Source organism: Pempheris klunzingeri, chromosome 5 (assembly GCF_042242105.1).
Source record: "Pempheris klunzingeri isolate RE-2024b chromosome 5, fPemKlu1.hap1, whole genome shotgun sequence".
Classification (NCBI taxonomy): Eukaryota; Metazoa; Chordata; class Actinopteri; order Acropomatiformes; family Pempheridae; genus Pempheris; species Pempheris klunzingeri.
Genome location: NC_092016.1, coordinates 14,689,221 through 14,715,968, shown reverse-complemented (window position 1 = coordinate 14,715,968; position 26,748 = coordinate 14,689,221). Strand labels below are relative to the sequence as shown.

General features: G+C 43.2%; 2 protein-coding genes across 2 annotated transcripts in view; one reads left to right on the top strand and one right to left on the bottom strand.

The window, feature by feature from the left end:
- lmf2a (lipase maturation factor 2a) overlaps positions 1-26,748 on the bottom strand; it is a 141,639-nt gene that overhangs the window by 52,688 nt on the left and 62,203 nt on the right. The window lies entirely within an intron of this gene.
- kcp (kielin cysteine rich BMP regulator) lies at positions 528-24,026 on the top strand. The gene is made up of 46 exons (XM_070830524.1): positions 528-630; positions 1,539-2,074; positions 2,283-2,355; positions 2,978-3,285; positions 3,391-3,559; positions 9,865-9,938; positions 10,046-10,139; positions 10,580-10,662; positions 10,747-10,840; positions 10,932-11,011; positions 11,121-11,206; positions 11,321-11,411; positions 11,972-12,071; positions 12,220-12,305; positions 12,455-12,548; positions 12,636-12,785; positions 12,860-12,966; positions 13,051-13,144; positions 13,238-13,411; positions 13,490-13,572; positions 13,661-13,754; positions 14,688-14,870; positions 15,045-15,212; positions 15,358-15,531; positions 15,655-15,737; positions 15,827-15,917; positions 16,001-16,083; positions 16,174-16,347; positions 16,979-17,158; positions 17,261-17,525; positions 17,668-17,750; positions 17,834-17,927; positions 17,999-18,172; positions 18,272-18,354; positions 18,896-19,016; positions 19,128-19,210; positions 19,325-19,424; positions 19,534-19,622; positions 20,601-20,703; positions 20,819-20,961; positions 21,211-21,383; positions 21,630-21,741; positions 21,826-21,927; positions 22,030-22,194; positions 22,289-22,589; positions 23,293-24,026. The coding sequence occupies exons 1-46, from the start codon at positions 528-530 to the stop codon at positions 23,511-23,513; spliced, it is 6,321 nt and encodes a 2,106-aa protein (XP_070686625.1). The 3' UTR covers positions 23,514-24,026.

Genomic DNA, 26,748 nt, shown 5'->3' with positions numbered 1-26,748 from the left:
GGGAGGAAAGACTCCACTCACAGACTCACAGCTATCCTCCTGGGACTGGAAACAGAACGAGAGAGAGAGAGAGAGAGAGAGACCAGAGCCGGTGACCTCACACACACACACTTGCACACCTGAACTTCTCTCTTCATGTCCGTCCTTTTCTCTCGCTCTCATCAGAAATAACAGGCATCAGCAAGCAAGCAAGCACAGCAATAATCATCAGCCTTACACAACCATCCGCCTTTGTGATCACGGAGTGAAAGTGTGTTGCAGACATGGCCCCGGGGGGAAATCTAAGTGTGTGAGCGCAGAGAAGTGACGCCCTGCCCGCATCCAGATGTTTCATGTTTCCCCAGCGCGCTCTTTGGAAAGGTCTGCTCACAAAGTAACAGGGAAGTCTTGATCGGACAGTCCGAGGCCCATGTCACCAGACACCAGGGTTCAAAAAGGGACGATGAGTACCATGCTTTTTGCGAAAGGTGTGTGGATTTGAATGCGGGCTTTCCTTCTCTCTCTTCTTTTTTCTGGGCGTCTGGAGAATGGAGAGCAGCAAAGTGAGGACGCTCCTGCTGCTAGAAGTACATTTGCTGTGTGTCTTTGCTCTGTCTGTGCAGGGGCACTCTGGTCCCACGCACGAGAATGGTGAGTTTACTAAAGCTTGCTTGGGTCACTAGTTGTTAAGTTTACATTTTTATACTTTTGTTTATTTTGATGATGCTTTTTTTTTATTACCTTGGTAAAAAAAAAAAGTAGCAGAACTACTGTGTGAAAACTAGTAAAACTAAAGTGTTTCCAGCAAAACATTCCTGAGTGTTAAAAGGAGGTTGTTAAAAGATGGATTTAAATCACATGTTATATGTTATATATTACAGTATCAAATTATTTTTACTGATTAATTATGTGCAAGCAACAGCTTATTGCTGTTGTTGTCATGGAGAAGCTCATCACTACTACTTTACATGTTGTTTATTCTACAACAATTCAGTTTTTTTAAAGCTGATCATGTGCTTATTATGAAAAATCTTTATTTGCAAAGTTACTATAGCTGTCAAATAAATGGGTAAGGTAAAATTAAAGTGTGGCATTTCCTTTTAGAAAGCATAGAAATACTCAAATAGAAGTACTTAACTTGTGGAAAACTTGTGGACATGCACTTAGCTGCTCTCCACCACTGGGGGACACTATAAATGTGTCCCATTAGCTAAAACAAACTTTCCTCTGACTTATAGTTTCCGCTCTCAGCAGTCAGGAGCTGTGTCCAGGTTTACAGAGTTGTATCAGATGTTCTGTTGCGTAAATTGCAGGCGGACAGATCAGACAGACTGTATCATGCCGGCCAGTCGGTGTTGCGTTTGTGCTCGGTCAAGCAGCCATGTGTGACCGGCTGATGAATGCCTTCATTCAAAATCCCTCTCACGCAGACTCCCACTCATCACAACCCAGAAACCACAGTGTCAACCCTCCATTAGACAGAGCATGACCTCATGCAAGCGTGGATGTGTATGCATATGTGTCACCAAGGCGGACTCTCTGTTTTATCTCGTTCCCAGGGATTGACCTCCTGACAGCTCTAAACATGTCCCTACACATGAGCGGTGTGGCCAGACTGCAGAGTCATGGCAGTGCGACGTACAGAATACGTCCCAGAGCACCGTACCTGACTCTTCCTCGTGAATATTCCCACTTCTTGTACTCCAACCTTCAGGGTAGCATGGGGGTGCATTTGGTGGGGCATCAGGCATCGAGCTCCAGTGCCACTCTTTTTTCTCTCTCCTCCTCTTCCTCAATCCCCATTCTCCAAATCATCTCCTCCACCCTCAATAACACCCTGCGTTTGGACTACCGGGCTGGAGGAGGGGCGCAGGGCCTCATCAGCTTTCACTTCCCCAGGAGGAACCCCTTCTCCAGGGATGAGTGGGTCCAATTGGCTGTGAGCCTGGAGACAGACAGACTGGCATTCTTTGTTGACTGTCAAGAAGCTGTGGTTCTACCGATAAAAAGTGAAGCGAGAATCAACCTGGAACTGCCTCAAGATGTTGCGGTCACTCTTGCCAGCACACCAGGAAAGAGGGACAGTAAATTTAGTGTGAGTGTGCACATATTGCTGCCTTTTGCAATTTTACATAAAAACAAATGAAAAATCGAACACACAGTAAACTAATAGTCGTTGGGACTACAGCACTGTGTGTCCAATATGTTTTAATCACTCCACACAACTCACATTCACATTCCATATTCTGTATACACAGTAAAATTTAGTCTGTGAGCATTTCTGTGTTTCTTTATCAATGCAGGGATATCTGAAGACGGCTAAGATTTCAATGAAACCATACCTAAGCCGACCCTGGCTCTGCGACAATGTTACAGGTAAAGAAAGTGTATGAATCAATTTCTGTGTTTGGAGGGCAAAATGAAAGGAAATAGTAGATCTGAGTAAATTCCACTTGAGCACAGGGCAAGGATAAATGTATATGGAGATTGCCAAAAATGGTTAGTAGTAGTAATAGATCCCACAAACACCTTTCAAAGTAAACATTTCAAAGCTCACTGGAGAGCTGCGACTGATTTCCTTTTTGTTTGGATTGTATGTATGTGTTTACATTCTTTCTCTTCATTACTGACCATGATAATTTATTATATTTTGAGTTCTCTTGTAATGGAAGACTGTCAGTAACGTTTTGTCTTTTGTCAAAACTGCTATATAAGGTGTTAAATGACTTTTTAAAACTGTGACTAGAAACCCAAACAGTGTAATACTGTGCTCATTCTTACAAAGAGTTAAAAAAAAAAAGTAGTGGGACCACAGAGGTTGATGTGCACTAGATCATATCTTTGGCCCTCAGGCACAAACTCTCCCAAACTGGTTATTATACCTCGGTGTGGGTCTTAATTTTGACTGCATTTTTTCAGGATGTTTGTTTAGGCTTTTATTCATTCAAGAGTCAATCAGCAGGCTCTTCCCCTGTCAACTGCTGCTTTCTCCTTCCAGATGCTCTGCCTCCGTCCCAGTACACAGACATCCATAGCTCGAATTCTCGGACTGACAGCAGTCGAATGCTCCAGCAGGATGCACCCCCCAATAAACCTAAAACACGCCACAGGCCAATGGACCAAACCGACCATTATCATCCCCAGGATGTCCAGAGTGACCAGCTGCAGAGAGGGGTGGTGCTGGGGCCCCCAGGATCTCCTCACGGAGTAAAGTCTGTTTCTCAGACACAGAAAGACGACAGGCTGAGTAAGCTGGAGAAGAGGCTGGAGGAGCTGGCTCGTATGCTGGACATGGTCAAAACTCAGGTACGTATTCAACTTAGAATACGCAGCTTTCCATAATAGAACAATGTGAAGTGATATAAAGTGACGTAACATGGCGGTATTTTTTTGGTTTGTGTTTTTCTACAGAATGCAGACCTACAGTCACGTGTGAAGTACCTGGAGGGATGTGAGTGTGTGACGCGGCGATGTGTGTGGGAGGGGCGTGAAGTGGAGGATGGCCAGCGCTGGCAGGTTGACCTCAACACTGTGTGCACATGCACATCTGGAAAGGTCACATGCCAAGCTAACATCAAAGGTAACAATGACTCAACTTCTGTCAGGTCTCTTTCTCTCCCTTTCTCCCTCCCTCATTTGCTCCTCTGTTCTTTGCCACACACATACAAAAACACACAATAAAATCTATGTCGTAAAATCTTTCAACAACACTAACACACCTTCAACTGGTGTTAAAGTAGCTAGTTTGCAGATGGCAGTCCCTCTCCCAGACCCTTGTCTGTCTAACCCCTGTCAAAATGGAGGCGTATGTTTCGTCTTGACCTCTGACCCCGCTGGGTTTTACTGCTCCTGTCCTCCCTACACCAAGGGACCACTGTGTCACAGACAGCTGAGACAGGTATTTTTGTGCAAAGATCAGTGAAGTAGAGTAAATTCATGATGTGAAAAAACTAAATGCCTATTTGTGAAAACGTCCTGGGTGTTTTTTTTATCCATGCTGGTGGCAATGTCAGTCAGCCAGCCCACCACCTCAGCCCAAATATTTCAATAACTACAAAATTTACTGTTTTTAAATTTTTTATTGATATCCATGCTGCTCAGATGATGAACTGTATTAACTCTGATGACCCCTTAACCTTTTGTGTAGCATCATCATCAGGTAAAAGTTTCAATTTTTCCAATATTTGGTTTATGGCTAAATACTTGGTAAACTAATTACATTCCCATCAGCTTCAGCTATACTTTGTATTTTGTACTAATCAGCAAATGCTAGCATGCTAACATGCTAAACAAAGATGGAGAACATGGTTGTCATTATATTGAAACATTAGCATTGTGATTGTGAGCATGTTAACAGGTTGAGGTCACGTGCTTTTAGCTCAACGCACTGCTGTGTCTAAGTGCAGCCACTGGCATGGCTGTAGAGTTTTGGTCTTATAATGTGTCCTTGTGTGCTTTTCAGCTTTTTATTACTGTAGATGTTTTGTTTATTTAGTTTTGAAGATAGTCTTATTTTATGTTTGGTTACCCGGCAGGTCTCCAGAACTTTTCAAATGCTTGAGGTGGGTCGAAATCACAAATGAAAACAAAGGTTTGAACCCCCTTCTGTTCGGTGTGGTGTTGCTGTAGTTTTGTTCGAGTTTCTTATAGTTGTAGCATTTTCCTTTCAGTCATTTTGTTTGTATTTGCCTCTGTTCTGTACTACGTTTTACAAGGCAAGATGCTACCACAGTAGTGACTTAGACAATTTGGGAAATACAGTTTTTCATGAGTTAGATTAGAAGATCAATATCCATCTCATATGTGCTGGTTAGCTGATTTTTTTACCTTTGTACTGAGAGAAATTACCATATATATACAGTATATATATATATGTGCCTCTGTCCTGGGCAAAGTTTAATGTCTCCTGGCTGAAGCTTCATATTCATCGTACAGATATGAGAGTGGGTTCGAGCCTCTTATCGATATCTCAGCAGCAAAGTGAATGTCTGTATTTCTCAAAGTGCCTAAAGTAATCTAACTTATGTAGTTTTTAGATCACTCCTGTAAATGTCATGGTGTTTTTTCATGGTGTAGCTGTAGAGCATCACTTGGCTTGCTGCATTGGGTGAGCCCGACAGCAGTGCTCCGCTTTACGTTTGTCCTTTGTCAGTTCTGGTTATCGCCATTGCAGTGGGGTGTAAGGCTCGGTAAGAGGCCCTGTGTCCCCCCTCCCCACCTCTAGGCATGCTGGGTACCCAAACCAGAGAACAACTGTAAAGGGGCGCAACCCTTTCAACGCCGCTGGGCTTTTAATCCTACCTCTGGCCTCTGTGAGGACTTCCTCTACTGCGCTGGAAACAGCAGAAACAACTTCCCGTCCTTTAATGCCTGTAGGGACCAGTGCATGTTGGGCGCGTGCTGCTTCTGTAAAACAAAGCAGCGTCTTCCTCCTGACCACCAGGGTTATGCTCAACATGGACACAACATCTCCTCTGTGAACAGGACCCTCTCGGAATATGATCAGCATAATTTGGAGGATGAAATGTGGTACAGCAATCTAGACTTCAACCTCACTGAGCTGGAAGATCTCACAGCAAACCATACAAGTGCAGATTGCCACAAGGATCCAGATTTCACATTTGCTTGTGATTACCTCACTCTAAGACAGTGTCAAGCTTTGGTGAAGGACCAAGCTGGAGAGGCACAAGTGATGAGCTTCTCTCCCGGAGTGAAGTGCTCTGACATGAGGTGTGGAGGAGGTTGCGGATGCTTCTATCGACACAAGCACTGGAGATACGGAGAGAGGTTCAAGCAAGGCTGTGAAGAGTGCATATGCACACACAGTGGCAAGGTTGACTGTATGTGCAGACACCTGACCCAGCGAAAAGAGATTAGAGACCTCACACTGAAAGAAAGGAGGTTGTACCAACGAGCTATCAGGAAACTCTACACCAGACCAGGTAAGGCTGCAAATCTGAATTGTTTTATTACTTGCGTTCTTAAGGTTTAAAGTTTATCTTTGTATCGTTATAATGGGTTCATCTGTGTCTGTGTGTGTTTACATGTGGATTTAGCTATGTGGAAAGAGTTTGCACTACTCAGAGCTGAGTTCTCCCCTCTGGTTGGTGATCACGCCCTCTTCCTCCCCTGGCATCGCTATTTCCTGCGTTTAGTGGAGCGTGAGCTACAGTCAGTGTCATCGTGCAAACTGGCACTTCCATATTTTGAGTGGACAGTGGACTCTGGGTCAATGAAGTTCTCAGCTGCCTGGCAGGCGGGATTGTTTGGAGGAGATGGTGAGCACGACTCTGGCTGCGTCCCACATCACCCTTTCCAGGGCTTGACATCCCGTTTCCACTGGTCCCCATGTCTCAGACGGAGCTTCAACTCATCGGTTTGTCGACCAGCCATTCATTCATTTGACAGCACACCTTAATGTGCTTTCTATATAATGCAGTGTTTTGAGCTGTATTACCAGGTTTGTCTAACTGATTTCCATTGATCCCTTTAGGTTTGGCTGCCGGATGCAGTGACCCTGCAGAAGACTGTCAACCAGGCAGATTTCGAGGTGTTCTCCAAGTCTCTGCAGGTCTTTTCCGGCCTCTTTAGGCTTTGGGTAGGGGGTCACATGGCTTCACCTCTGACTTTTTACGACCCCTTATACCTGTCACACATGGCATTCATGGACAAGGTGTGGACACACTGGCAAGAGAAACATCAGTCTGAGTCAAAAAGGCAAACTTCTGAAGGTGATCATGCTCATAGGAGCATCCTTTACCCTGCTGGACAGAGACATGTGAATATGAAGCCTTTTGATGTTACCCCCAATGACGTGATTTCCTCCCAGCAGCAGATGTGTGTTGTATATGTGCCCATAACCATTGGTGCACCTTGTAATATTACATCATTGCAAACACCGCAATTAAGTCCAAAACACCAGAAGCGTAGATTTGACAAAAACAACTCACACTACAGTAGTTTTGACATCAGTGTTTACGACAAACATGGGTATGATCGGAATGGTTGGGACAGGTGGGGCTACGGCAAAGATGGCTTTAACCGCGACTTCATTGATAGGGATGGATATGACGTATTTGGTTTCAACCGCTATGGGTTCAACCGCTCCAATGTCTCCTGGTTTGGCATGCATAAGAATGGGGTGTTTGCGAAGAAAGAACACGAAGAGACAGATGAAAAGGAGGAGAATGATAATAGGACACATAAAGCAAAGATAATGGCACAGCTCTTTAGTGACCAAGGCTACAGCATCTATGGGTTTGATCCATTTGGCTTGGACCGCAGTGGGTTTGATGCATTTGGCTTTCGGAAGGATGGCTACGACAAGGACAGGTGCAATTGGTTCTTCAATGGGCCGCACTACCTGCGATTCTACTTCCACACGCAGCAACAGTTGATGTCATCCAGTGATCAAGCTTTAAACCACATCACCCGTACCTGCCCTCCGATCACCTCCCTGCCCCAGCACTGGGCCAGGCAGGACTGGATGACTTTTGATCCGGATAAAATCAGTGCTTTCAATGGTCAACTAGAGCAAGAATGGATGGAACAAATTAAGCCAGAGACTAATGATACTGTTATGGCAGCTCCTCAAAATACAAGCAACATATGGCTTCCAAGCACACCAGATCACAGGTATCACCTTTATAAGAAGATAGCGACAATAGCCTCGCAAAGCCAGCTCACAATTTATTGTTTGCTGCCCATTGTGATATGACATTTAGATAGGCATCATTTGAAATAGGTTGCATAATATTGCTATTTATTTCAAGCACCTTTCTTACCCTAGACAGCAATATGACCCCTGTCTATACCTGATTGGACAAACACACGGTTTGCTAGGCTTTCATTGGTTAAAATCCTATGGCGAAAACTTTAGATTCACCAGCTGGCTCTACGAGGCTACTGTGGCATCAGTCGTACCATGAATAGTAAGTTAAAGCTTTTTTGAATAGATTTTTTGTATTTTAACCAATGTTGTGATCCCCTTTCCCTTGAAAAACTGTCTGTAGGTTTTGTTTCAACCTCCACTGGTACAGCGGCTGTCCCCTTGGCTCTGCACCTATGACCTGCCCTGATCTTTGCCATCAGGCCCGTTGCCATGTTTACCCCGAGGCTGTCTGCCATGTGCACAACTGTGGTTCCTGTTTCACAGAGTGGCGGGATCCAGTCACTGGCAACCATGTAATATGCCATGGCTGGTAAACACGGGATTGTTTCCCAGAAAAATGGTGCTTTTCACAGTGGTGAGAAAAGAATGGACCATCAGTAGATAACGCTGTGCATCATCTACATCTTCTCTGTGAGCTCAGAGACACAGAAAGCATTTCATGCTAAGGATGACTGTTGAAACTGGAATAAAATGGGACAAAGACTTCAATCACGTCATTCCAAGATTATATATTTGTACCATAAAAACTGTATGGTCTATCTTACCTCCTCTATATCAGGGTTAAAAGTGTTGGTTCACCCACTACTTATGCTGCTTGTGACTGCTGGATGTGTTAATAGTCGACTGTTTGCTAAGATATTCATCTTGTCGACTTCATAAGGGGGTCATTTGTAAGTGTTGTGCTTACAACTTGTTTCAATGCCCTCAAGTGTCCAAAAAATCAGTTCATGCAGGTTTAAAGCATCACCCTGGTAGTCTTACATGTTTTTGCCTACATATTCCTTATTGCTGTCATTTGCCAAAGCACGATGTAAGTTTTAGAGTACCTTGTCAATTTGTGGTAATATAGTTATGAGCAATTGCATAATTGGTGAATTTGAAGTGACTGTGTACAACCGCCTGCCGTAGTGGAGTGAAACAAACATGTGGGACTTTAGTTGAAGTTGGACTGGCCTCAGTAACGATTCTCTGACTCTTTTTATCCCTCTTGTTATGTAAACCTTGTTCAGTCCTGCTTATTGTGCACATTTTGGCCATCAATGTAATACACATGTACCCAAAAGCCCATTTCCCTCTCTCAACCCCTTTGACTGCTCTCTCTGTCACTGTCTGCCTTTTCATCCATCTTTCCTTTAATTGTTTCTGCATGTTGGCCAGAAGACTCTGATGGCTCCAAGTTGATACACACTTGCAGACTCACACATCCACACACACACACTTTGATCTCATGCATGCTTGGCTTGCTAGAGGAAATGCCTGTTGGCTGCTGGCACAGTAGGCCGCCTCACTAGCCTCTCTCGCGCTCTGTGATTATTGCCCTCTCTAACACACAAACACATTGTCTCTGTCCTTTGGAGAGTTGTCATTAAAATAATTATCTGCTGAAATGTCCAAGCTAAGAGAAAATCACATTTGATGAGCTCCCTGAAAGCCTTGAAAAAATCAAGAGATGTTGCAAAGTGATTTGTGTTTGCTTTACTGAAAACAACATTCTACTTCATGAAGATAACTTAAACAGCCGCCGAATGGGGGAAGTAGTTGGGGCCATGATCTGACTTGTTTTGTGGGAAATCCTCCAGAAAACTGTAACCTTGTCTAGTTTCCTCTGTTTCTCCTACAGTAAATCTTTTTCAGTGCTAATAGACTTGCCGGTAGCAGTCTTTAACAGCTGAAAGGCTGTAGGCACTTGTGGTTATTTTTACAGTCCATAAAACTAAGTGTGTGAGAGCAAGCTTGCGCATATTACATCAGAACCGTGCTGTTCTGTCATTACTGGATAGAGAGTGGAGCCAGATGTTCCCCAGTGACCCAGAGTAGAGAAAAGGTGAAGAGACTCTGGGGAAACAACTGTAAAGTTCAAACCATATGGCCATATTCCCTTTGTTCCTACTTAAACTACCAGTATACACTTCATCTTCATCACTGGGGATATGGAGACACGCACCCATTAGCTCAAAAATGTGTACACACTTAAACTTCTATCTCATCTTCAGGGTGTGAGCTGGATGGTACAGTTCACAATGTGTCCTACAGCAATCTAGATGGCTGTCAGACATGTACGTGTAATGTGAGTATCTGCACTAACACAAACTTATCTATTAAGCCTGAACAACTGCTCTGGTCTTCCTCTGCTCATCATTTCCCCTCACCTCTGTGTCCCCTCATCGCCAACAGGAGGGTAACAGGGAATGCCACCCGCTACCCTGCCCTTCACTGGACTGCACACAGACGGAGACTCTACCTGGAGACTGCTGTCAGCGATGCAGAGGTTAGAAACCATAAATGGACACATTTTTAAAATGACATACGCACATACAGAATCTGTACTGTTAGAGAAGGAAATTAAAAAAAAAAACATTACAATTCTTTGGGCAGAAACTGATTTGGCTGAGCCTTTAAAAAAATACCTAAATGAGATATCAATGTGGCAACCCAAAATTATTGTTACTTAGATGTCTCTATATTATTGATGGTTTAACAGTTAAATACCAACTAGAAAAATCTCTCCCACACAACAGATTTGAGGGGTGCCATTATTTCCAGCTGGTAGATCAGACTGATTTGGGTATGCATGAAAAATGGTTAAAAGTTTGATCCTTCAGCAAGAGCCGTATTTCTTCCCCGTGTCTTCTTGTGTTGAATTTACATTTAACCACACAATGCCAGTAACATAACAGCAAAGCAGTCTGATGTAAAATGTGTTTGCAGGCTGTATCCATTCTGGTGTGCGGTATGATCACAGAGCAAAGTGGAGGCCGGTAGAGAATCCCTGTGATGTCTGCTACTGTTTGGTGGGTCTCGTACTGACTGACAATTCAACCTTCCAGCTTTTCCATCACCTTCATCTGTGCTGACTGGTTCTCTCCTTTCACCAGGAGGGTCACGTTCGCTGTGAGAGGGAGCGGTGCAACACCCCATGTAAAAACCCAGCTGCTCCGCCTCCCAACACCTGCTGTCCACTTTGTCAAGGTGGGTTTCTTTCATTCACTGTAGCAGTCAGTGTGGGTTCAGCGGACTGCAGAGACACACTGTGTGCCGTGTGTTTGTGTATGTCTTGCAGGCTGCGGTGTGAACGGTCATGACTTCCCTAACGGGGATGTGATCCCCACTGGAGACCGTTGTCAAGAGTGTATATGTGTGGTATGTCTTTTATCACCATTTTCATCATTCAGTTTCACTTTTGTGTGTAGAAATCATTTGGAAATCATTTTATCTTAGAGGTTATCTTTAGCATATCCTTCTCCCGCAGAATGGGAATCTGGTTTGTTCACCCCTTCCCTGTCCCGCCTTGTCTTGCCGAAACCCTGTACATCGTGCTGGAGAATGTTGCCCACGGTAACCAACCCGCCTAACTTCATTCAAGCCTGCATCAGTGCACCTTATTCCTCTCCTACTTTGGATGTGCAGGTGGTATTAGATGTTTATGTTGTGTGTGTGTGTGACCTGTAGGTGTGAGCAGTGTGAATATGAGTCCAAAGTGTACATGAATGGACAGAAGTTCCCCTCCAGGAGCGACCCCTGCCTCCACTGCCGCTGCTCTGTGAGTTTAGTCTGGCAAAGTCTTTTGGTTCTGTGCTGTTCGTGTGAGCGGACTCATGATGTGTTGGCAAGGTTTCATGACCCAGTGGTTGCAAGAAGACCTTTCAAAACCCAAGTTACACGTTGAGAAGCAAACTTGACATTAAGGATTAAGTGTGAAATTGAAGCTGGTTTGTAAGTTGTCAACGTTCAGAATTGCTCAACAGATATTTTTGAGGAAGATACTGATATCAGTATTTGGGACTTTAAAACAACATATTGGCCATGTTTTTAACATACACACATGATATAAAGAGACAGTTTTGATATGAATTCCTTAGATTTGAAAAATACATTTGTCAGTGCTCCCTGACCAAATTACCTCAAACATAGTTGTGCATTTTTGTATTCTTCTTATTATTATTATTCTACCAATACATCTACAATAAGCGAATATGAGTCCCCTACATTGACAGGCAGATTTATTGAGCTTTAGTTTCTAGCTTTGTATCCGACTGCAACTAAATGTTAACTGTTCTATCAGAGTGACTCATTTAATTCCTCCTTGTGTCTGCATGTTAGGCGGGTGAAGTGTCTTGTGAGCGTATGGACACGTCATGTCCCACACCGCGCTGCAGTCATCCAGCTAAGCGCAAAGGAGACTGTTGTGCCACATGCGATGGTCAGTATATCTGTAAATTTGTCAAAAAAAATACAGTTTCTTCATGTCTTTGTCAACTTTGTTTTGCCTATTGTATGTCGTCTTTTTATTCGACTTTTACTGCTCAGACTCAAGCAAACACAGTGAAAGTTTGTGTTTGTTCCCACAGAGTGTGAGTATGACAGGAGGGTGTATGCTGACGGAAAAGTGTTCGTCCCTGCAGGAAGTGGACCCTGCCTGCAGTGCAGGTGTAAGGCAAGTCCAAAAGTGGTGAAATTATGAGGAACATGTTCAGTTTAATGAGCTAGAGTGCATTAAGCTAATAGCTGTTATGGTTCTGTTTGCTATTTCAAACTGAAGCACACCACAGTATATAATGTTTCCATTCTTTGTATCTGTTATAGGGTGGGAATGTTATTTGCCATGAGGTGAAGTGCCCTCCTGTCCAGTGCTCCAACCCTATTATAGACCCACATCTCTGCTGTCCAATCTGTAAAGGTAATAATACACTCAAAATAAACAAACACACACACACACACACAGCTCATCACTGAATATATGACAACTCCTCTTTTCTCATCGTAGCGTGTGTGCTGGAGGGGGTGGAATATGAGGACGGCACCAAATGGCACCCTGAGGGTCCCTGCTCCAGCTGCACCTGTGTGAACGGAGAGACCCTGTGTACACACACACACTGCCCCCCCACAGAGTGCCTGCATCCAACCAAGATCAGTGGTAAGACTGTGTGATTCTGAGCTTTGTTTATGTGCAGATGACTGAGTAACCTAAGTGCACTGTCTCTTTCTCAGGCTCCTGTTGTTCAGTGTGTGAAAGCTGCACCTATAACCATCGTATCTATAGCAACGGCCAGAGGTTTGCGTCCCCTGACCATCCCTGCCACATCTGCACCTGTCTGGTGAGCATGTCTCCGATTACACTCACGCGCTACATGGTGCTGTTCACCTTCACACCAACTGATCAAGTCTTATGTTGTCCTCAGCATGGCAGCGTGGAGTGTGAGAGAAGACCTTGTCCTCCGCTCAACTGTTCCAACTCATACACAGCACCTGGAGAGTGCTGCCCTAAATGTCCAGGTACTCAAAGAAACAGATATGCTCATGAATCAAGAGGTACGCCGACATGTTTCTTTACTTTGCCTTGCTTCTATGCACTTACATTTTTCCTAGATTGCTTCTTTGAAAACCGTATATTTGTGGACGGAGAGGCTTTTCCCAACCCTGTGAGTGTGTGCGAGGCGTGTAAGTGTGTGAGCGGCAATATTGAGTGTCACCAGGCACAATGCCCTCATCCCCACTGTAACGCACCTCTACCTGGAACGTGCTGTCAGAACAACTGCAATGGTGAGGATTTTTCTGTCAGGAATACAATTAAATTTAACAAATTAAAATCCCACAATGACATGATATACTCTAAATTAGGCTGCAGCTACACTGGGAAAGAGTATCCCAATGGGCAGGAGTTTCCCCATCCTACTGACTCGTGCAGGACATGCAGCTGCATAGTAAGAATAATGAGTCACCCTGCTGTGTCGATCACCTGTGCTCTTCTGGAAGCAGGGTTTCATTTCAATCTGTGTTGTGTTTGTATAGAACGGGAATGTCCAGTGTCTGATGAGGAGGTGTCCACCGCTGCCGTGCTCCAACCCAAATATGCTGCCTGGAGAGTGCTGCCCTCAGTGTCCTGGTAAGACTGCAGCCATGCACAGAGGGGTGACAAATGTTTATAGCAGTGGGGTAGGCGGAGGGAGAGACGTGAGTCAGAAATTTTGTTGAAAGTGACAAGTGCATGCTGGTGCTCAAGTGTGGCAGCAGTTGAAACAGTAACAGTTGCTGTGACACACAACACATGGAGAATTAAGGTAAGACGATCATAATGACGAGCCAAATCTGAACACACAGAAATGATGCACACATTTTTAGATTCAGTCTGACTTGTAATGTGACCCATGACTCCGTATCAATTCCTGAAATCATAATCCTGCTGCCTAACTTGAGTAATAAGATGATTCAGTGAAACTTAGTAAGAAGGTGCTGATGGGTCTGGAGTGAATAACAATAAAATGACTAACTTAAAGCTGATTTCACTGTGATACTGATTCTATGGCAACATTATACTTATAGTATACTATACTGTATACATCACCCAAATACCCCAGTGTTGTGTTTTTTATACTTAACTTGAGCTGTCAAAAGTAACAAAATAACAGGGATGATTATTTTCAGTTTATTATCGCTGTTAATTTTTGGCCTATTCATTATAAATGCAACTAATATGCCAGTTTCTCCCTACTTTTAATTGTTATTTTATATACAAAATGATGGCTTCACATGGTCTACATCTAATTCTCATTTGGAAAACAGAAAACTCAACAGAGAGCATCATAAAAATCCTTAAAGCATCTGTTTCAAATCATTTGCCATCAAGGAGTTAGAATTTTAAAGTTTTCCTTTCAGACAAATGCTTTACCTTCTAATTTCATTGTACAGGTTCTATGGTTGACGTTTGTGAAATCGTGTGATTTTGGGTTTGGGTTTCTTATTATGGTCGAACACAACATGGATTAGAAAGTTGTATAGCGGAGCATACGGTTCATTCTTTTCACTGATATTCTCTCAGCTCCTCCATCGGACTGTGTGTATGAACAACGATCCTACAGACACACCGAGCAATTCTACCACCCAACTGACATCTGTCGATCATGCACCTGCAATGACGGGACAGTTCACTGCCAGCGCAAGCCCTGCACCTTTGCTGCATGTTCGCACCCCATCACACAAGAGTGCTGCCGGACCTGCGAAGGTACAATTTCTTAAGTTCTACCAAGATAGCGTAAAGTACAAAGCTGTTTTTAGATTTGCATACACAAATCTAAAATCTGTCATCCGTTGCACCAAAAGTTTCAGCAAGTTTGACGCAGCTGATTAGTCACATGAGATGAATTTTTTTTTCCTATATGTCTTATTTCCCTTGAAGGCTGCCTGTATGAGGGTCGAGAGAGAGCTAATGGAGAGACATGGGACGACAAAGACCCGTGTGCGGTGTGTGTTTGCCGTGAGGGCTCTGTCCGGTGTGAGAGGAAGCGATGTCCGCCTGCTAACTGTAACCACCCAGTCCAGAGGCAGTGCTGCATGTCCTGTGATGGTGAGTGACTGAAAAATGTGACAAGAAATTTCCAGAAAAAATGTCAACAGATGATCCATGGAGTTTTTTGTCATCGGTTTTCTTTAGGAATTACTTTCCCATGGTTTTCTCAAAAATAGCTTAATCTCCAACCTTCTACTTGCAGGCTGCATGTTTCACGGTAAAGAATATCCTGATGGCACTGAGTTTACTGATGACAAAGACCCCTGTAGCGTATGTTACTGCTATGGAGGAGATGTCATCTGCACCAAGGTACCCTGTTATGGAGAATGCAGCCACCCTTACAAACCACCCGGGCAATGCTGTGGAGAATGTGAACGTATGTTAAGACAAAATCAAACTCACATCGCTCACATTTCTAGTTTAGAATCATTGATTTTAAGCTTAATTCATCACTGACCTGATGACAAAATGACAAAATAAACCTGTCTTTATTTGATAGGCTGTTTCTATAACAGCGTAGTCATCACAAACGGACAGTCGATCCCTGACCCAGGAGACCTGTGCTCTGAATGCACCTGCCAGGTAGCTTCAACACACACACACACACATTCACATACACACTTCTTCTGGTTGATCTCTTCAGACAGCATGTCATGCTTTTTCTCCCACAGAGCGGTTCAGTGCGATGTATGAAGAAGTCATGTCCGGCAGCCCACTGTCCTTACCCGGTCACCAACCCATGTGGCTGCCCTGTCTGTGATGGTAAACAGTCTACAACATACCACAGTTCATCTTATGTAGAGGAAGTAAAAAAAAAAAAACTGGTGTCTCCCTCTGTCGTGTAGGTTGTCAAATCCAAGGTGTGACATATGTTGAAGGACAGATCGTTCCAGCAGAAGAGAGAGAGTGTCAGGAATGCACATGCTCAGTAAGAGAAAGAGGGGCTGCATTTAGTTTGGGGCTGCTGACGGGCTGCACCCTCTCAGCTACTGTACATCTTGTCTTTTTTTTTTCATAGAGAGGTGAAGTGGTGTGTGTACAGTGGAGATGCCCTGCTGTGTCGTGCCCACACCCAGCGCTGGATGGCTGTGCATGCAAAGTGTGTGATGGATGCAACTTTAATGGACGGGGCTGTTTTAACGGAGAACGATTCCCACACCCATTGGACCACTGTCAGCTCTGCTCCTGTCTGGTACTACCACGCACATATTTTCATTTGTATCCACTGTAGATTTTACTTGTGGATTTAATCCTGAAAAACCATCAGGATTACAAGTGAACTGAGAAACCCTAACGAGCAAGGAGATCTACTTTTGCAGGAGGTACTTGCTGCGATATAATAGATAAATCAAAAAGTATTAAAATTGTAAAAACTTAAGCAGCTTATGAGTGATAAAAAGATGGCTAACACGTTTGAGGTCTCGGGGTTATATTAAAGGAATACTTTAAACAAAAATCTATTTTTCAAGTATGAAATGCTCGCCCCATGTACACTTTTTGTAAAGTTTGTAGCTTGCTTCTTTAGCTGTAATATGATTTACAGCAGTTGCAATGGATTCCAATGTCACAACAGATTAAAACATCAACTCCACATCTGCAGCCTAATACACTTTTATATAACAATATACATTCAGTATGTTACAAACAATCATTGCTTTCCCAATAAAGTTCTAGTTGACTGCAGTGTTAATTGGAGAAACTTGAAACAAGCAAGCTACAAACTTGTTTTGGTGGAGCATTCCTTGAATCCCACAACACTCGACCATGGGAAGACATTAAGGACCTCAGAGAGTGTGTGTGTGTGTGTGTGTTTCTGTGAATAGAACGGCGGTGTGGTGTGTACACGTGTATCTTGTCCAAGTGTTGCCTGTAGACATCCAGTGACCCCTCCTGGCGAGTGTTGCCCTGTCTGCACTGGGATTTGTCGCCATCATGGGAAAGAGTATCAGTCCGGATCCTCTTTCACTTCACCCTCTGATCCCTGCTCGTCGTGCTCCTGTCTGGTCAGTCTGACAATTCTAACGAATGAAAAATAAATGAACCATCTGAATTCAAATTCATCTGGTTGATCTCTCTTTTCTACCTTCCTCCCGTCCCCTGATCAGAATGAAGTGGTGAACTGCCAGAAGAGGCCTTGTCCAGTCCGTTGTTCCCATCCAGTTCCTTCCGATACCTGCTGCCCCGTCTGTGACTCCTGTTTCTATGAGGGTGTCGTCCACTCTCACAGTGACACCTTCACACCCTCCTCCAACCCCTGCCAGCGCTGCACTTGCGTCAGAGGCACCGTCACCTGTGTGCCTCTGGTCTGCCCACCCACCCCCTGTGTCAGAGCTGTTACCAAGCCAGGACAGTGCTGTCCGGAGTGCACAGGTACTCCTGTAAATGATATGTGAAGTAAATCACACATCTTATTCACACATGAAAACAAACCACAACTATCTTTAAAGACCTAAGGAAGAAATGCCTAATTTTTCTTTATCTGTCTTTGTCTCTTGTCTGTCTCTGGTCTCAGTGTGTACGCTTGATGGACAGGAGTTCAATAACGGGCAGACCTGGACCCTGACTTCAAACCGCTGCTCCACCTGCACTTGCCAGGTCCGACTCCTCCATCAGTGTCTTTTCCCTCCATATTTGCACCTTTCCTTGTGTTTAAGTGCTAATCTATCTGAGTCTTTCAGGCAGGTGAGGTGCACTGTGCGTCTCCCGAGTGTCCCAAGCTGACTTGTATGCATCAGGTGACTGATCCAGGAGCCTGCTGTCCTCGCTGTAGAGGTAAATAGATCACTGGCAATTATAATCACAGAAGAAAAAAGGTCTACTAATGACTGACTTTTCCCTCTCAGGTTGTTTGTATGGAGGAGAGGAGCATACCGAGGGCAGCAGCTGGTTTGCAGACTCCACTCCCTGTATGACCTGCATGTGTGTGGACGGAGTGACCACCTGCTCTGAAGTACGCTGCCTGTCTCCGTGCGTAAACTTCATCAGCGTGCCTGGGGAGTGCTGCCCTGTCTGCGCTGGTGAGCAAATAAGGATCCTAAGCACATTGGCTGCATGTTGAACGATATGACTGTTTTCTAGGTTTCTTATATATTACATGTGTGATTGTTTTTGAATAGACTGTGTGTTTGAGGGCAGAGTGTACGGTCCAGGTGACAGTTTCCATCCAGCTGATGACCCCTGTCAGATCTGCACGTGTGAGGTACAACACATACACTCAAAGCTGATTGTTACTTTCATGTTTTATGTTTAGCCATATAGCTTTATTTAGATTAAATGAATAATTGTTTTGCTTTATTTATCTTTATTTTGTACTGCACAATGTTTCATCCCTGCTTTATGCATCACCTGTAAAGAGAGGAATGACAATAAACTTGAAACCTCAAATTGCTTAGTCAAGGAATCAGGAATCAGGAAATACTGAAAACACTGTTGCTGATGTTTTGAAATGGCTCACTTTGGCCCGCTATCAGTCCAAAAAACAAAGATATTTAATTTCTACTTAATATGTAAATCCTCACATATAAGAAACTCTATCCACATGATATTTATAAATGGCAGAAATGATAAATAAATTCTCAAAATTGTTGCTGATTAATCTTCTGTCACTCAGTTTATAGTTCGAATCATCTAATTGTTTCAGTTGTACTTGATAACAAAGGTAGAATAAGTATTAACAGAAGTAGATATGGAACATGCAGAGATTATAGTGGTAAGTTAAGTGTAACATGTGTGTCTCTCAGGTGACGCCGGACGGAGAGCAACACCTGAGGTGTTACCGAAAGCAGTGTCCCAGTCTGGTGGACTGTCCTAAGAGCAACATCTTGTTCTCTGGACCAGACTCCTGCTGTCCCGTCTGTGCACGTCAGTACTCAGCTGCATCCGTGATACACTGTGTGTTATCTCTACACTGTCAGCAAGCTCTGTAACATTTTTTGCGTATTTGTGTGTGTGAATGCATGTGTCTGTGTTCAGAGCCTCTCAGCAACTGCACCGCTGCACTGATTGGCAATGAGGTCTTGGCGACAGATGACCCTTGTTTTACCTGCCAGTGCAAGGTACCGCAGCAACGACGGTTTCTTGTGCTCTGTTGTGAATATAAACTACAGCCAACATTCACATCATGTGAATCTGTTCAGGATAGTGATTCAGTGTCTGTGTCTGTGCTTTAGGACCTGACATGGACCTGCTTACACCAGAACTGTCCCCTGCTCACTTGCCCCTTTAATGAACAGTTCACCCCTCCAGACTCCTGTTGCCCAGTGTGCAAAGGTGAGACAACACCATCTGTATTCCTGTTTGTGTGCCTTTTAATTTAAATAAGTCTTTAATTGGCTTTAAAACATCCATAATTGAAATAGTTCTCCTGTGTTTCATGCAGATTGTGTGATTGAGGGCCAGAACAGACGTGCGGCCAACGGCAGCAGATGGACAGACAGCGATGACGACTGCGTCACATGTACCTGTAATGTGAGTCCTACATAAATACTTTCAACTAATGGCAATAACATTTAAACGCTACATCAAAACAATACTTCACTACAAGATAATATAGTACAGCAAATATTAATACAGGTAAAAAATAAAACAAAAGCTAAAAGTCCTTTAAAATGAGTTTGAGCTGAACAGTGCAAAGCTTTAAACAGCAAATAGGGAGGACCTGATTCTGGTACATATGCTGAAAAGAACTTGACTGCACAATGATTTGATTTTGACTTAATTAAGTAGAGAGGTCAGAATCCAAATTACACATAATTAAAAGCCCCTCGCCCATTATCAGACAAACAAGACAATTTCAAATTTCCTAAACTAGACCCAAGCAGTTTTCAAATCACTTGAAAATAGTAATACCAAACTAAAAAAATATTCTTCTATAAAAAATTCTCTTCTATACTCTATTAGTAACAAACTGTACGGCAAAATGTACTTAAAGTATCAAAAGTAAAAGTGCTCATTACGTAGAATAACCTCTGTCAGTGCTTTATTAAAATCAGTCTTTTAATTTAACCTTTATTTAAGATCCTCACAGAGATCATTGTGGGTGTTCTTCGTTCGAAGTGGTGCCAGATTACAACAGGGAAACATACAAAATCAAGAAACAAAAATCAGTTAAAATAGTTACTACATAGGAATACAATTATACAAAGCTTGCATATGCAGGCCGGTACTAAATGGTGCAATTGGTTCATATCATATTTCATAATGAGGATCACATGTTTTACATCTAAAATCTTAATGTGTAAAATAACAAGTAACTATATCTATCAGATTGATATTTCTGAGTAAAAAGTGCACATTTCTTTCTGAAATGGAGCTAAGTAGAAGGATAAAACAGCATAAAATGGGAATACTCAAAATACAGTTCTTTACTGGAGAAACTGTTGACAGGTCTTAGATGTATTCAGACCATCTGTTTCTAAAGTAATCTGTTCTGTCTTTCATCCTTAGTTGGGTTATATTGAGTGCAGTATTGAAGAGTGTTTACCTGCGGTTTGTCTCGGTGGCCAGAAACAAGTGAAGATTCCAGGGAAATGCTGCTATGAATGCCAAGGTATCGCTGCCAGTCCGCACAGTGAGCGTCCATAACTGTAGTGTTTGCTGAAGCTTCTGCCTACTGCTTTAAATCTGTGTGTGTGTGTGTGTGTGTGTGTGTGTGTGTGTTGCAGACTCAGAGGTGTCGTGTCTGTATCAGGGAACAGTGTATCACTCTAATGAGCAGTGGGAGGTGGACGAGTGCACCAGCTGTACGTGTGTGTCTGGAGACGTACACTGTCACAGTGAGCGCTGCCCTCCCCTCACCTGTGCAACAGTCAGTATAACAAACAAACACACACACACACACACACACACTCTCTCTCTATGAGTGTTTCGCTCTCCAAAATGTTTCCATGATGCCTCTCTGTTCAAAACCTTGACATTTCTCATCAGTGTTTACACTCTTGCAGGCTCCACGGAGCTTTTTTTGACACTGCACTGTTTGTTTGGCTCGCTCTGAGAGTTCAGGGTTCCTCAAAGAGTCTGTGTGTGTGTGTGTGTGTGTGTGTGTGTGTGCTCTCAGGATGAGATGCCAGCTATTGTCCCAGGTTTGTGTTGTCCTCACTGCCTTCCTCGTCCAGCCACCTGTATTGCCTTCGGTGACCCTCATTATCGCACCTTCGATGGCCGCATGCTGCACTTCCAGGGAGCGTGCACGTATATCCTGGCACAGGACTGTGAGGGTGGAGACTTCAGGTGAGTGGGTCACCATGGTTACCCAAGCTAGTGCTATATGGCAGTAGACATGTTTTGTTTGCCACTTCTCTAATTGTTGCTTTGTTCTTTTGAAATATTAGATATTTTAACCTCTTATTGTCCACTAATTATTTAGTTATGTTGCAAGGCCACTGTTGATTGAATTGGATGAAAAATATTCATGAAATGTTTAATGTTAATAAGTGAATCTCTACACTCCTCAATGACTCCTGTTTGTTTGTCCAGTATTCATGCAACCAACGATGATCGTGGTCGTAAAGGAGTGTCCTGGACTAAAGAGGTGACTGTGTTTATAGGAGACATCACAGTTCAGCTACTTCAGGACTGGGTTGTGAAGGTTTGTGCACACAAAAACTGAAAATGCTTCCTGTACAGTCATGTTTGTGTTTTGTATCCGCTCAGCCATCTTTGTACTCTTCAGGTGAACGATGAGGTCGTAACTTTGCCGTTCCTCAGAGAACCCTACATCTATGTAGAACGGCAAACCAACACCATCTTACTCAACACCAACATCGGGATGAAGGTGCAGTGTTTGTCTCATTGTCTTGTATTAAAAACATATGAATGTTGGAAATACTAACAGTTTGGACACTTCTAATACACTTAAACACTGGTTCACCTTTAGGTACTGTGGAGTGGTCGTTCACATCTGGAAGTGAGCGTGCCAGGCTCCTATAAGGGCCACACCTGTGGCCTCTGCGGAAACTTCAACAACTACTACCAGGATGACCTCCGAATGCCTAGCGGACGCCTCAGCCTATCAGAGGCTGACTTTGGGAACAGCTGGAAGGTAAAAACTTCATAGAAGAAATGTGGAGAAAGAATAAAGGGAAGAAAATTCAACTGTCGTACAAAAGAAGTCTTTTAATTGTTTGTCATTTTAGGTAACAAATGGAAGTCACTCCCTCTCAACCTGCCGTCCCGGTGAGGATGTCGACCCCTGTAAGGACGCAGGCTACCAGGCCAAGAAGGGGGCTAACGCTCGCTGCAAGGTCCTGAAGTCTGCTGCCTTTAAGCCCTGCCACCGGGTGGTGCCTCCTGAGCCATGGTATGGAGCCTGTGTGTACGACCTCTGCGCCTGCGGGGCCAACACTGATGAGTGTCTGTGTGACACACTGGAGGCGTATGCCAGTCAGTGCAGAGAGGCTGGAGTCATCCTGCAGTGGAGGAGCCCATCACTGTGTGGTGAGCAAAACACAAAAACACACGTTAAAAGGGCCCGATATTGTGGTCCTCATCAGCTTCTTACTGAGAGCGATGATTCATGTGGGAGGGAAAAATCAGCCACAGTTAGAACAGTTTTTGTTGTTTCATATTATAGCACATCTTCACACTCTAAATCAAATTTTAGCCAAAAACATGGCTGACAGCACATATATAGTTAACTTTGGTAAACAGGGAGTGGTTTTGGAACAAAAAATGTTTCTCAAAACTAACTTTTGGTTGCTGTGTAAGATAAAGGGAGATACGTGAGAGTTTGATCTTGACCTGCTCTATGTGTAAAGTATCTTGAGATAACATTTGTTAAGAATTGGTGCTATACAAATAAATACTGATTGATTGTTTAAGAATTGTACTGAACTGCATGGCAAAGTGAGCACATAATACCTCTGAGGTCTTGCAGCAAAATAGTCGGTAAGTCATAACAACAGCTCACCAAAGTTACCTGAATCTGTTGTAAACTTGATGAAACGTGAAACTGCTTCACAGTTCTACGTGCAACATTTAGTTTAAAATGAAATTTGTCTTTTCAAACAGTGATGTTATTGTTGTCAGACACCTGCTAAACCCAACTGATCACCAGAAACAGAAGTCAGACCCTTGAAGTCATACTGTGGTCTCAGCGTTCTCAGTCTCTTATTGTGCTGTCTGTCGCTGTCTTCCACAGCTGTGGGCTGTCCGGTGGAGAGGGGCTTTGTGTTTGACGAGTGTGGACCACCGTGTCCCGTAACCTGCTTTAACGCTGACGTACCACTGGGGGTGATAGAGAGCCACTGCTTCAAGCCCTGTGTACCAGGCTGCCAGTGTCCTGCTGGCCTGGTTCTGCACAACAACTACTGCATACAGCCAGACAAGTGCCCCAAGATCATCCACGGCAGCCCGTCATAATGCTCGACCTGCTCACTTTCTAGTGGACACCTACTTGGAGACACACACACATGCACTGACACCTCTAATAATTGTCAATCCGCTGCAGGACTGCATAAGCCTGTTACTGTACACACAAGTTTGAAATGGAAAAATATTCCAACAGATGAACCTCCATGAATGGCTTTAACATACTGACTGAAGTGAAATACTGCATTTTAGGTTTTTTATAAACATTGTAATATTGTTATATGTAGCACTGAATGTTTATACCACACAAGGGTTTGTCGTTTTAATTTCACGTGTTCATTGGTTTTGTCCCTGTGCCTGTTTTGTTTGACACATTTATGAGATATCGTCCACCATCTTTACATTATTTTAACAGTATTATTTACCATCAAAAGAGCATTTGTTTAATGTACAGGTTTATTTCAGCACTGTGGGATGTCTGACTGTAAATACAGTAGGCCACATAATCTCAGGTCCTCTTTTTCTCGTTCTCTATCGTACAAATAAACAGAGGCTTCACTAATATTTGTGGTATTTGGTTCTCTGTTCAAAGATCTGTTCTCGGCAACACTTTATTCTACAGGTAATTTCCTTGTTTCCTGGAAACAATTATGTAATTTGGTACTAATTATAGGTAAAAAAATGTTCACTTGGCATGTTTCAAATGGCATGTTTCAGACTCACACGGTTATTTTCAGGAAAAAGAATTATAAGGAAATCAGTAGGAAATTACAGCCTTGTAAAATAAAGACAACATATACTGTACGAGCTAGGCAGCGTAATAGACAATTTACCAGCTGGGATCCACTAACTTTTACTAGTAGTTCAGTGTTACAGAACACTTTTCACACAGGTGTAACATGTCACATGGTCATGTATCACATTTCACTCTTCTCTGTCTGCGTCTGACAGATACACTGTCACTTTTATTGCTTGGTAACCTGATCCAGCTGTTGCTCAGAGTGCTTCTGCAACCATAGTAACAACCTGTATAATTTATCAGCGCACAGTGGTGACAACATGGAGCAGGTAAGATGTTTTGATGTTGTCTGAGAACTTTTTCTGTATGCGTGTGTAAACTACGGCTAATGTCTTCCTTCAGGACTGTGTCGCTGGTCTGTACCAATCCCTGGGTTTGCGCGTTGGGGCCGAGTTTTCCTCTGAAGATGTGAGTCTCCTCTACCGTAAAATGTTTCATGTTCCATCCAACACTGATGAAGCACATATGGCCATGAGGAAGGTAAAGACAGCAAACATCCCTATCAAAGCTGCTATTATTCAGTCAGATCTTCTGTCATTGTTGTGGACGACTGATATGTACCTGTGTCTGTTTCAGATTGCAGGGGTCAACAATAGCTGGTCCTGTGTTGGTAAAAATGTGCTGGATGTTCTCCTAGAAATGGAAAGGGAGAGGGAAAAGAAGGAAAAGGTAGTGAATGAAATGCTTTTCCCCTTTGAATTTCGTATCTGAATAACCCTCATCACTACTAAGGTTTAACCTTGTTATCTCCAGCTCTACTGGGACCTCCAGCTGCTAAATGTTAGAAACCTCAACACTCTGTATGTAATGGACAAGCCAGAAATCATCGATCCTCATGTACTGAATTATCTGCACCAAAGCACACACCCAAATACTTTCAAAAAAGATCACAGCCAATCCGATCCAGGATCTTTGCAGTCATGCGCCTCTGGCACACACAGTTTTCAGGTAAGTGTTTGCAGTGAAGCAGATTTTCTCCCGCACGGAGGCAGTTGCTCTGTTCATCATTACATTTTTCACACTTTTCACGCACAGAGGGAGAGACTGGTGGAGAAAAACGAGCTGTGTAGGAGTGTGAGGGGTGTGAAGAGGGCAGCCAAGCAGCGCTGGGCCAGGTGAGCAACTTGAGTTTAAGAAGCTAAAAAGTTACTCAAATACATTTCTAAGGCAAAGGCACTTTACTTGAGTTTTTCATTTTTTTAATGCGATGCTTGATACTTGGGGTCTACCAAAGTACACAGGGAAATATTAGATTTTTTTACTCCACTTCAATGTTAACATGAAGGACTGAGTTTTCTAGTTACCTCGCAGATTGATGTACTTGCAAAACATGCTTTAAGATAAGTTCAAAATATAACGCATTGCCATAATTAAACAGTAAAAAGTTGTAAAACGTCAAGCCTTGGAGCCAACCTCCAGTACTGCACTGCTGTAAATGTGTTATGGCAATGATTCAACACCTGAAAGGCACAAAATTTGTTGTTTTTTTTTACTTTTTATGTATTTTATTGCTAACAAATTTCCTAAAATTAAGTACATTTTGAAAAGTAGGATATTTAATTTAAGCAGCCACTGTGGCCACAATTACGGAATAATGCTAAATGCTACAACATAGTGTAATATAACTGACTCAGTGACGTCTGTTAGACATATATTTGGCTAAAGCCTGGTAACACAAGCTACCATATGATACTGGTCTTACCAGATCAAGTACGGCTGTAGCACCAAAACCCCAGAGTGTATTGATGTGAGCCATGACACATTTTATTGCAAATGAATTCAACCTTTAATTTGTTTGAGGAAGAATTTCCTATTTCTTCTTTCAGAAGTTGCACATTATCATTTAAAGTATTTATACAGGGCAACATCCCTTTGAGGAAAGAATTTGAATATTTTCTTACCAAAACAAACAAATAACACCTTTATGTGCCGTTTCTTTTTTATTCTAATTATGATGTTGCTATATGTTTGTGTTTATCTTCTCAGATTGGTGTCAGAGGGTGTGCAAAGTATATTGCCCTCTCTCAGGCAGGGCCAAAGCTTTGGGATTAGAAGTCAGGCCTGGGGTTGTCTCTCCCAGTCGGACATCCTCCTCTTGGTGGAACTGAAGTATAATGTGGTGACACGCTTGCTTTATCGAGAAATGCTCCAGGAGCACTACAGTAAGGAAAGATTACTGAGCTGTGTTCACAAAATAACACAGAGAACAATCTCATATCTTTGAGCACAACTTACTGACCATCACAGAGCCTGCTCTCCTCTTCTTCTGTTTTTTGGTGACACCACAGCGCCGAGTATCTGGCAGACCCTGCTGCCATGGCAACAACACAGGGAAGAGGAGGGGCTGGAGGATCTTGCAGAGGAGGCTTTGGAGTCAGGTGACATGCTCCATTTGGCTGAGCTGCCGGGAGCATTCAGGATATACAGGTAACACACATTGTTGTAAATGTAAGATGAAATACAAACTAAATATACTGAAACATCCAA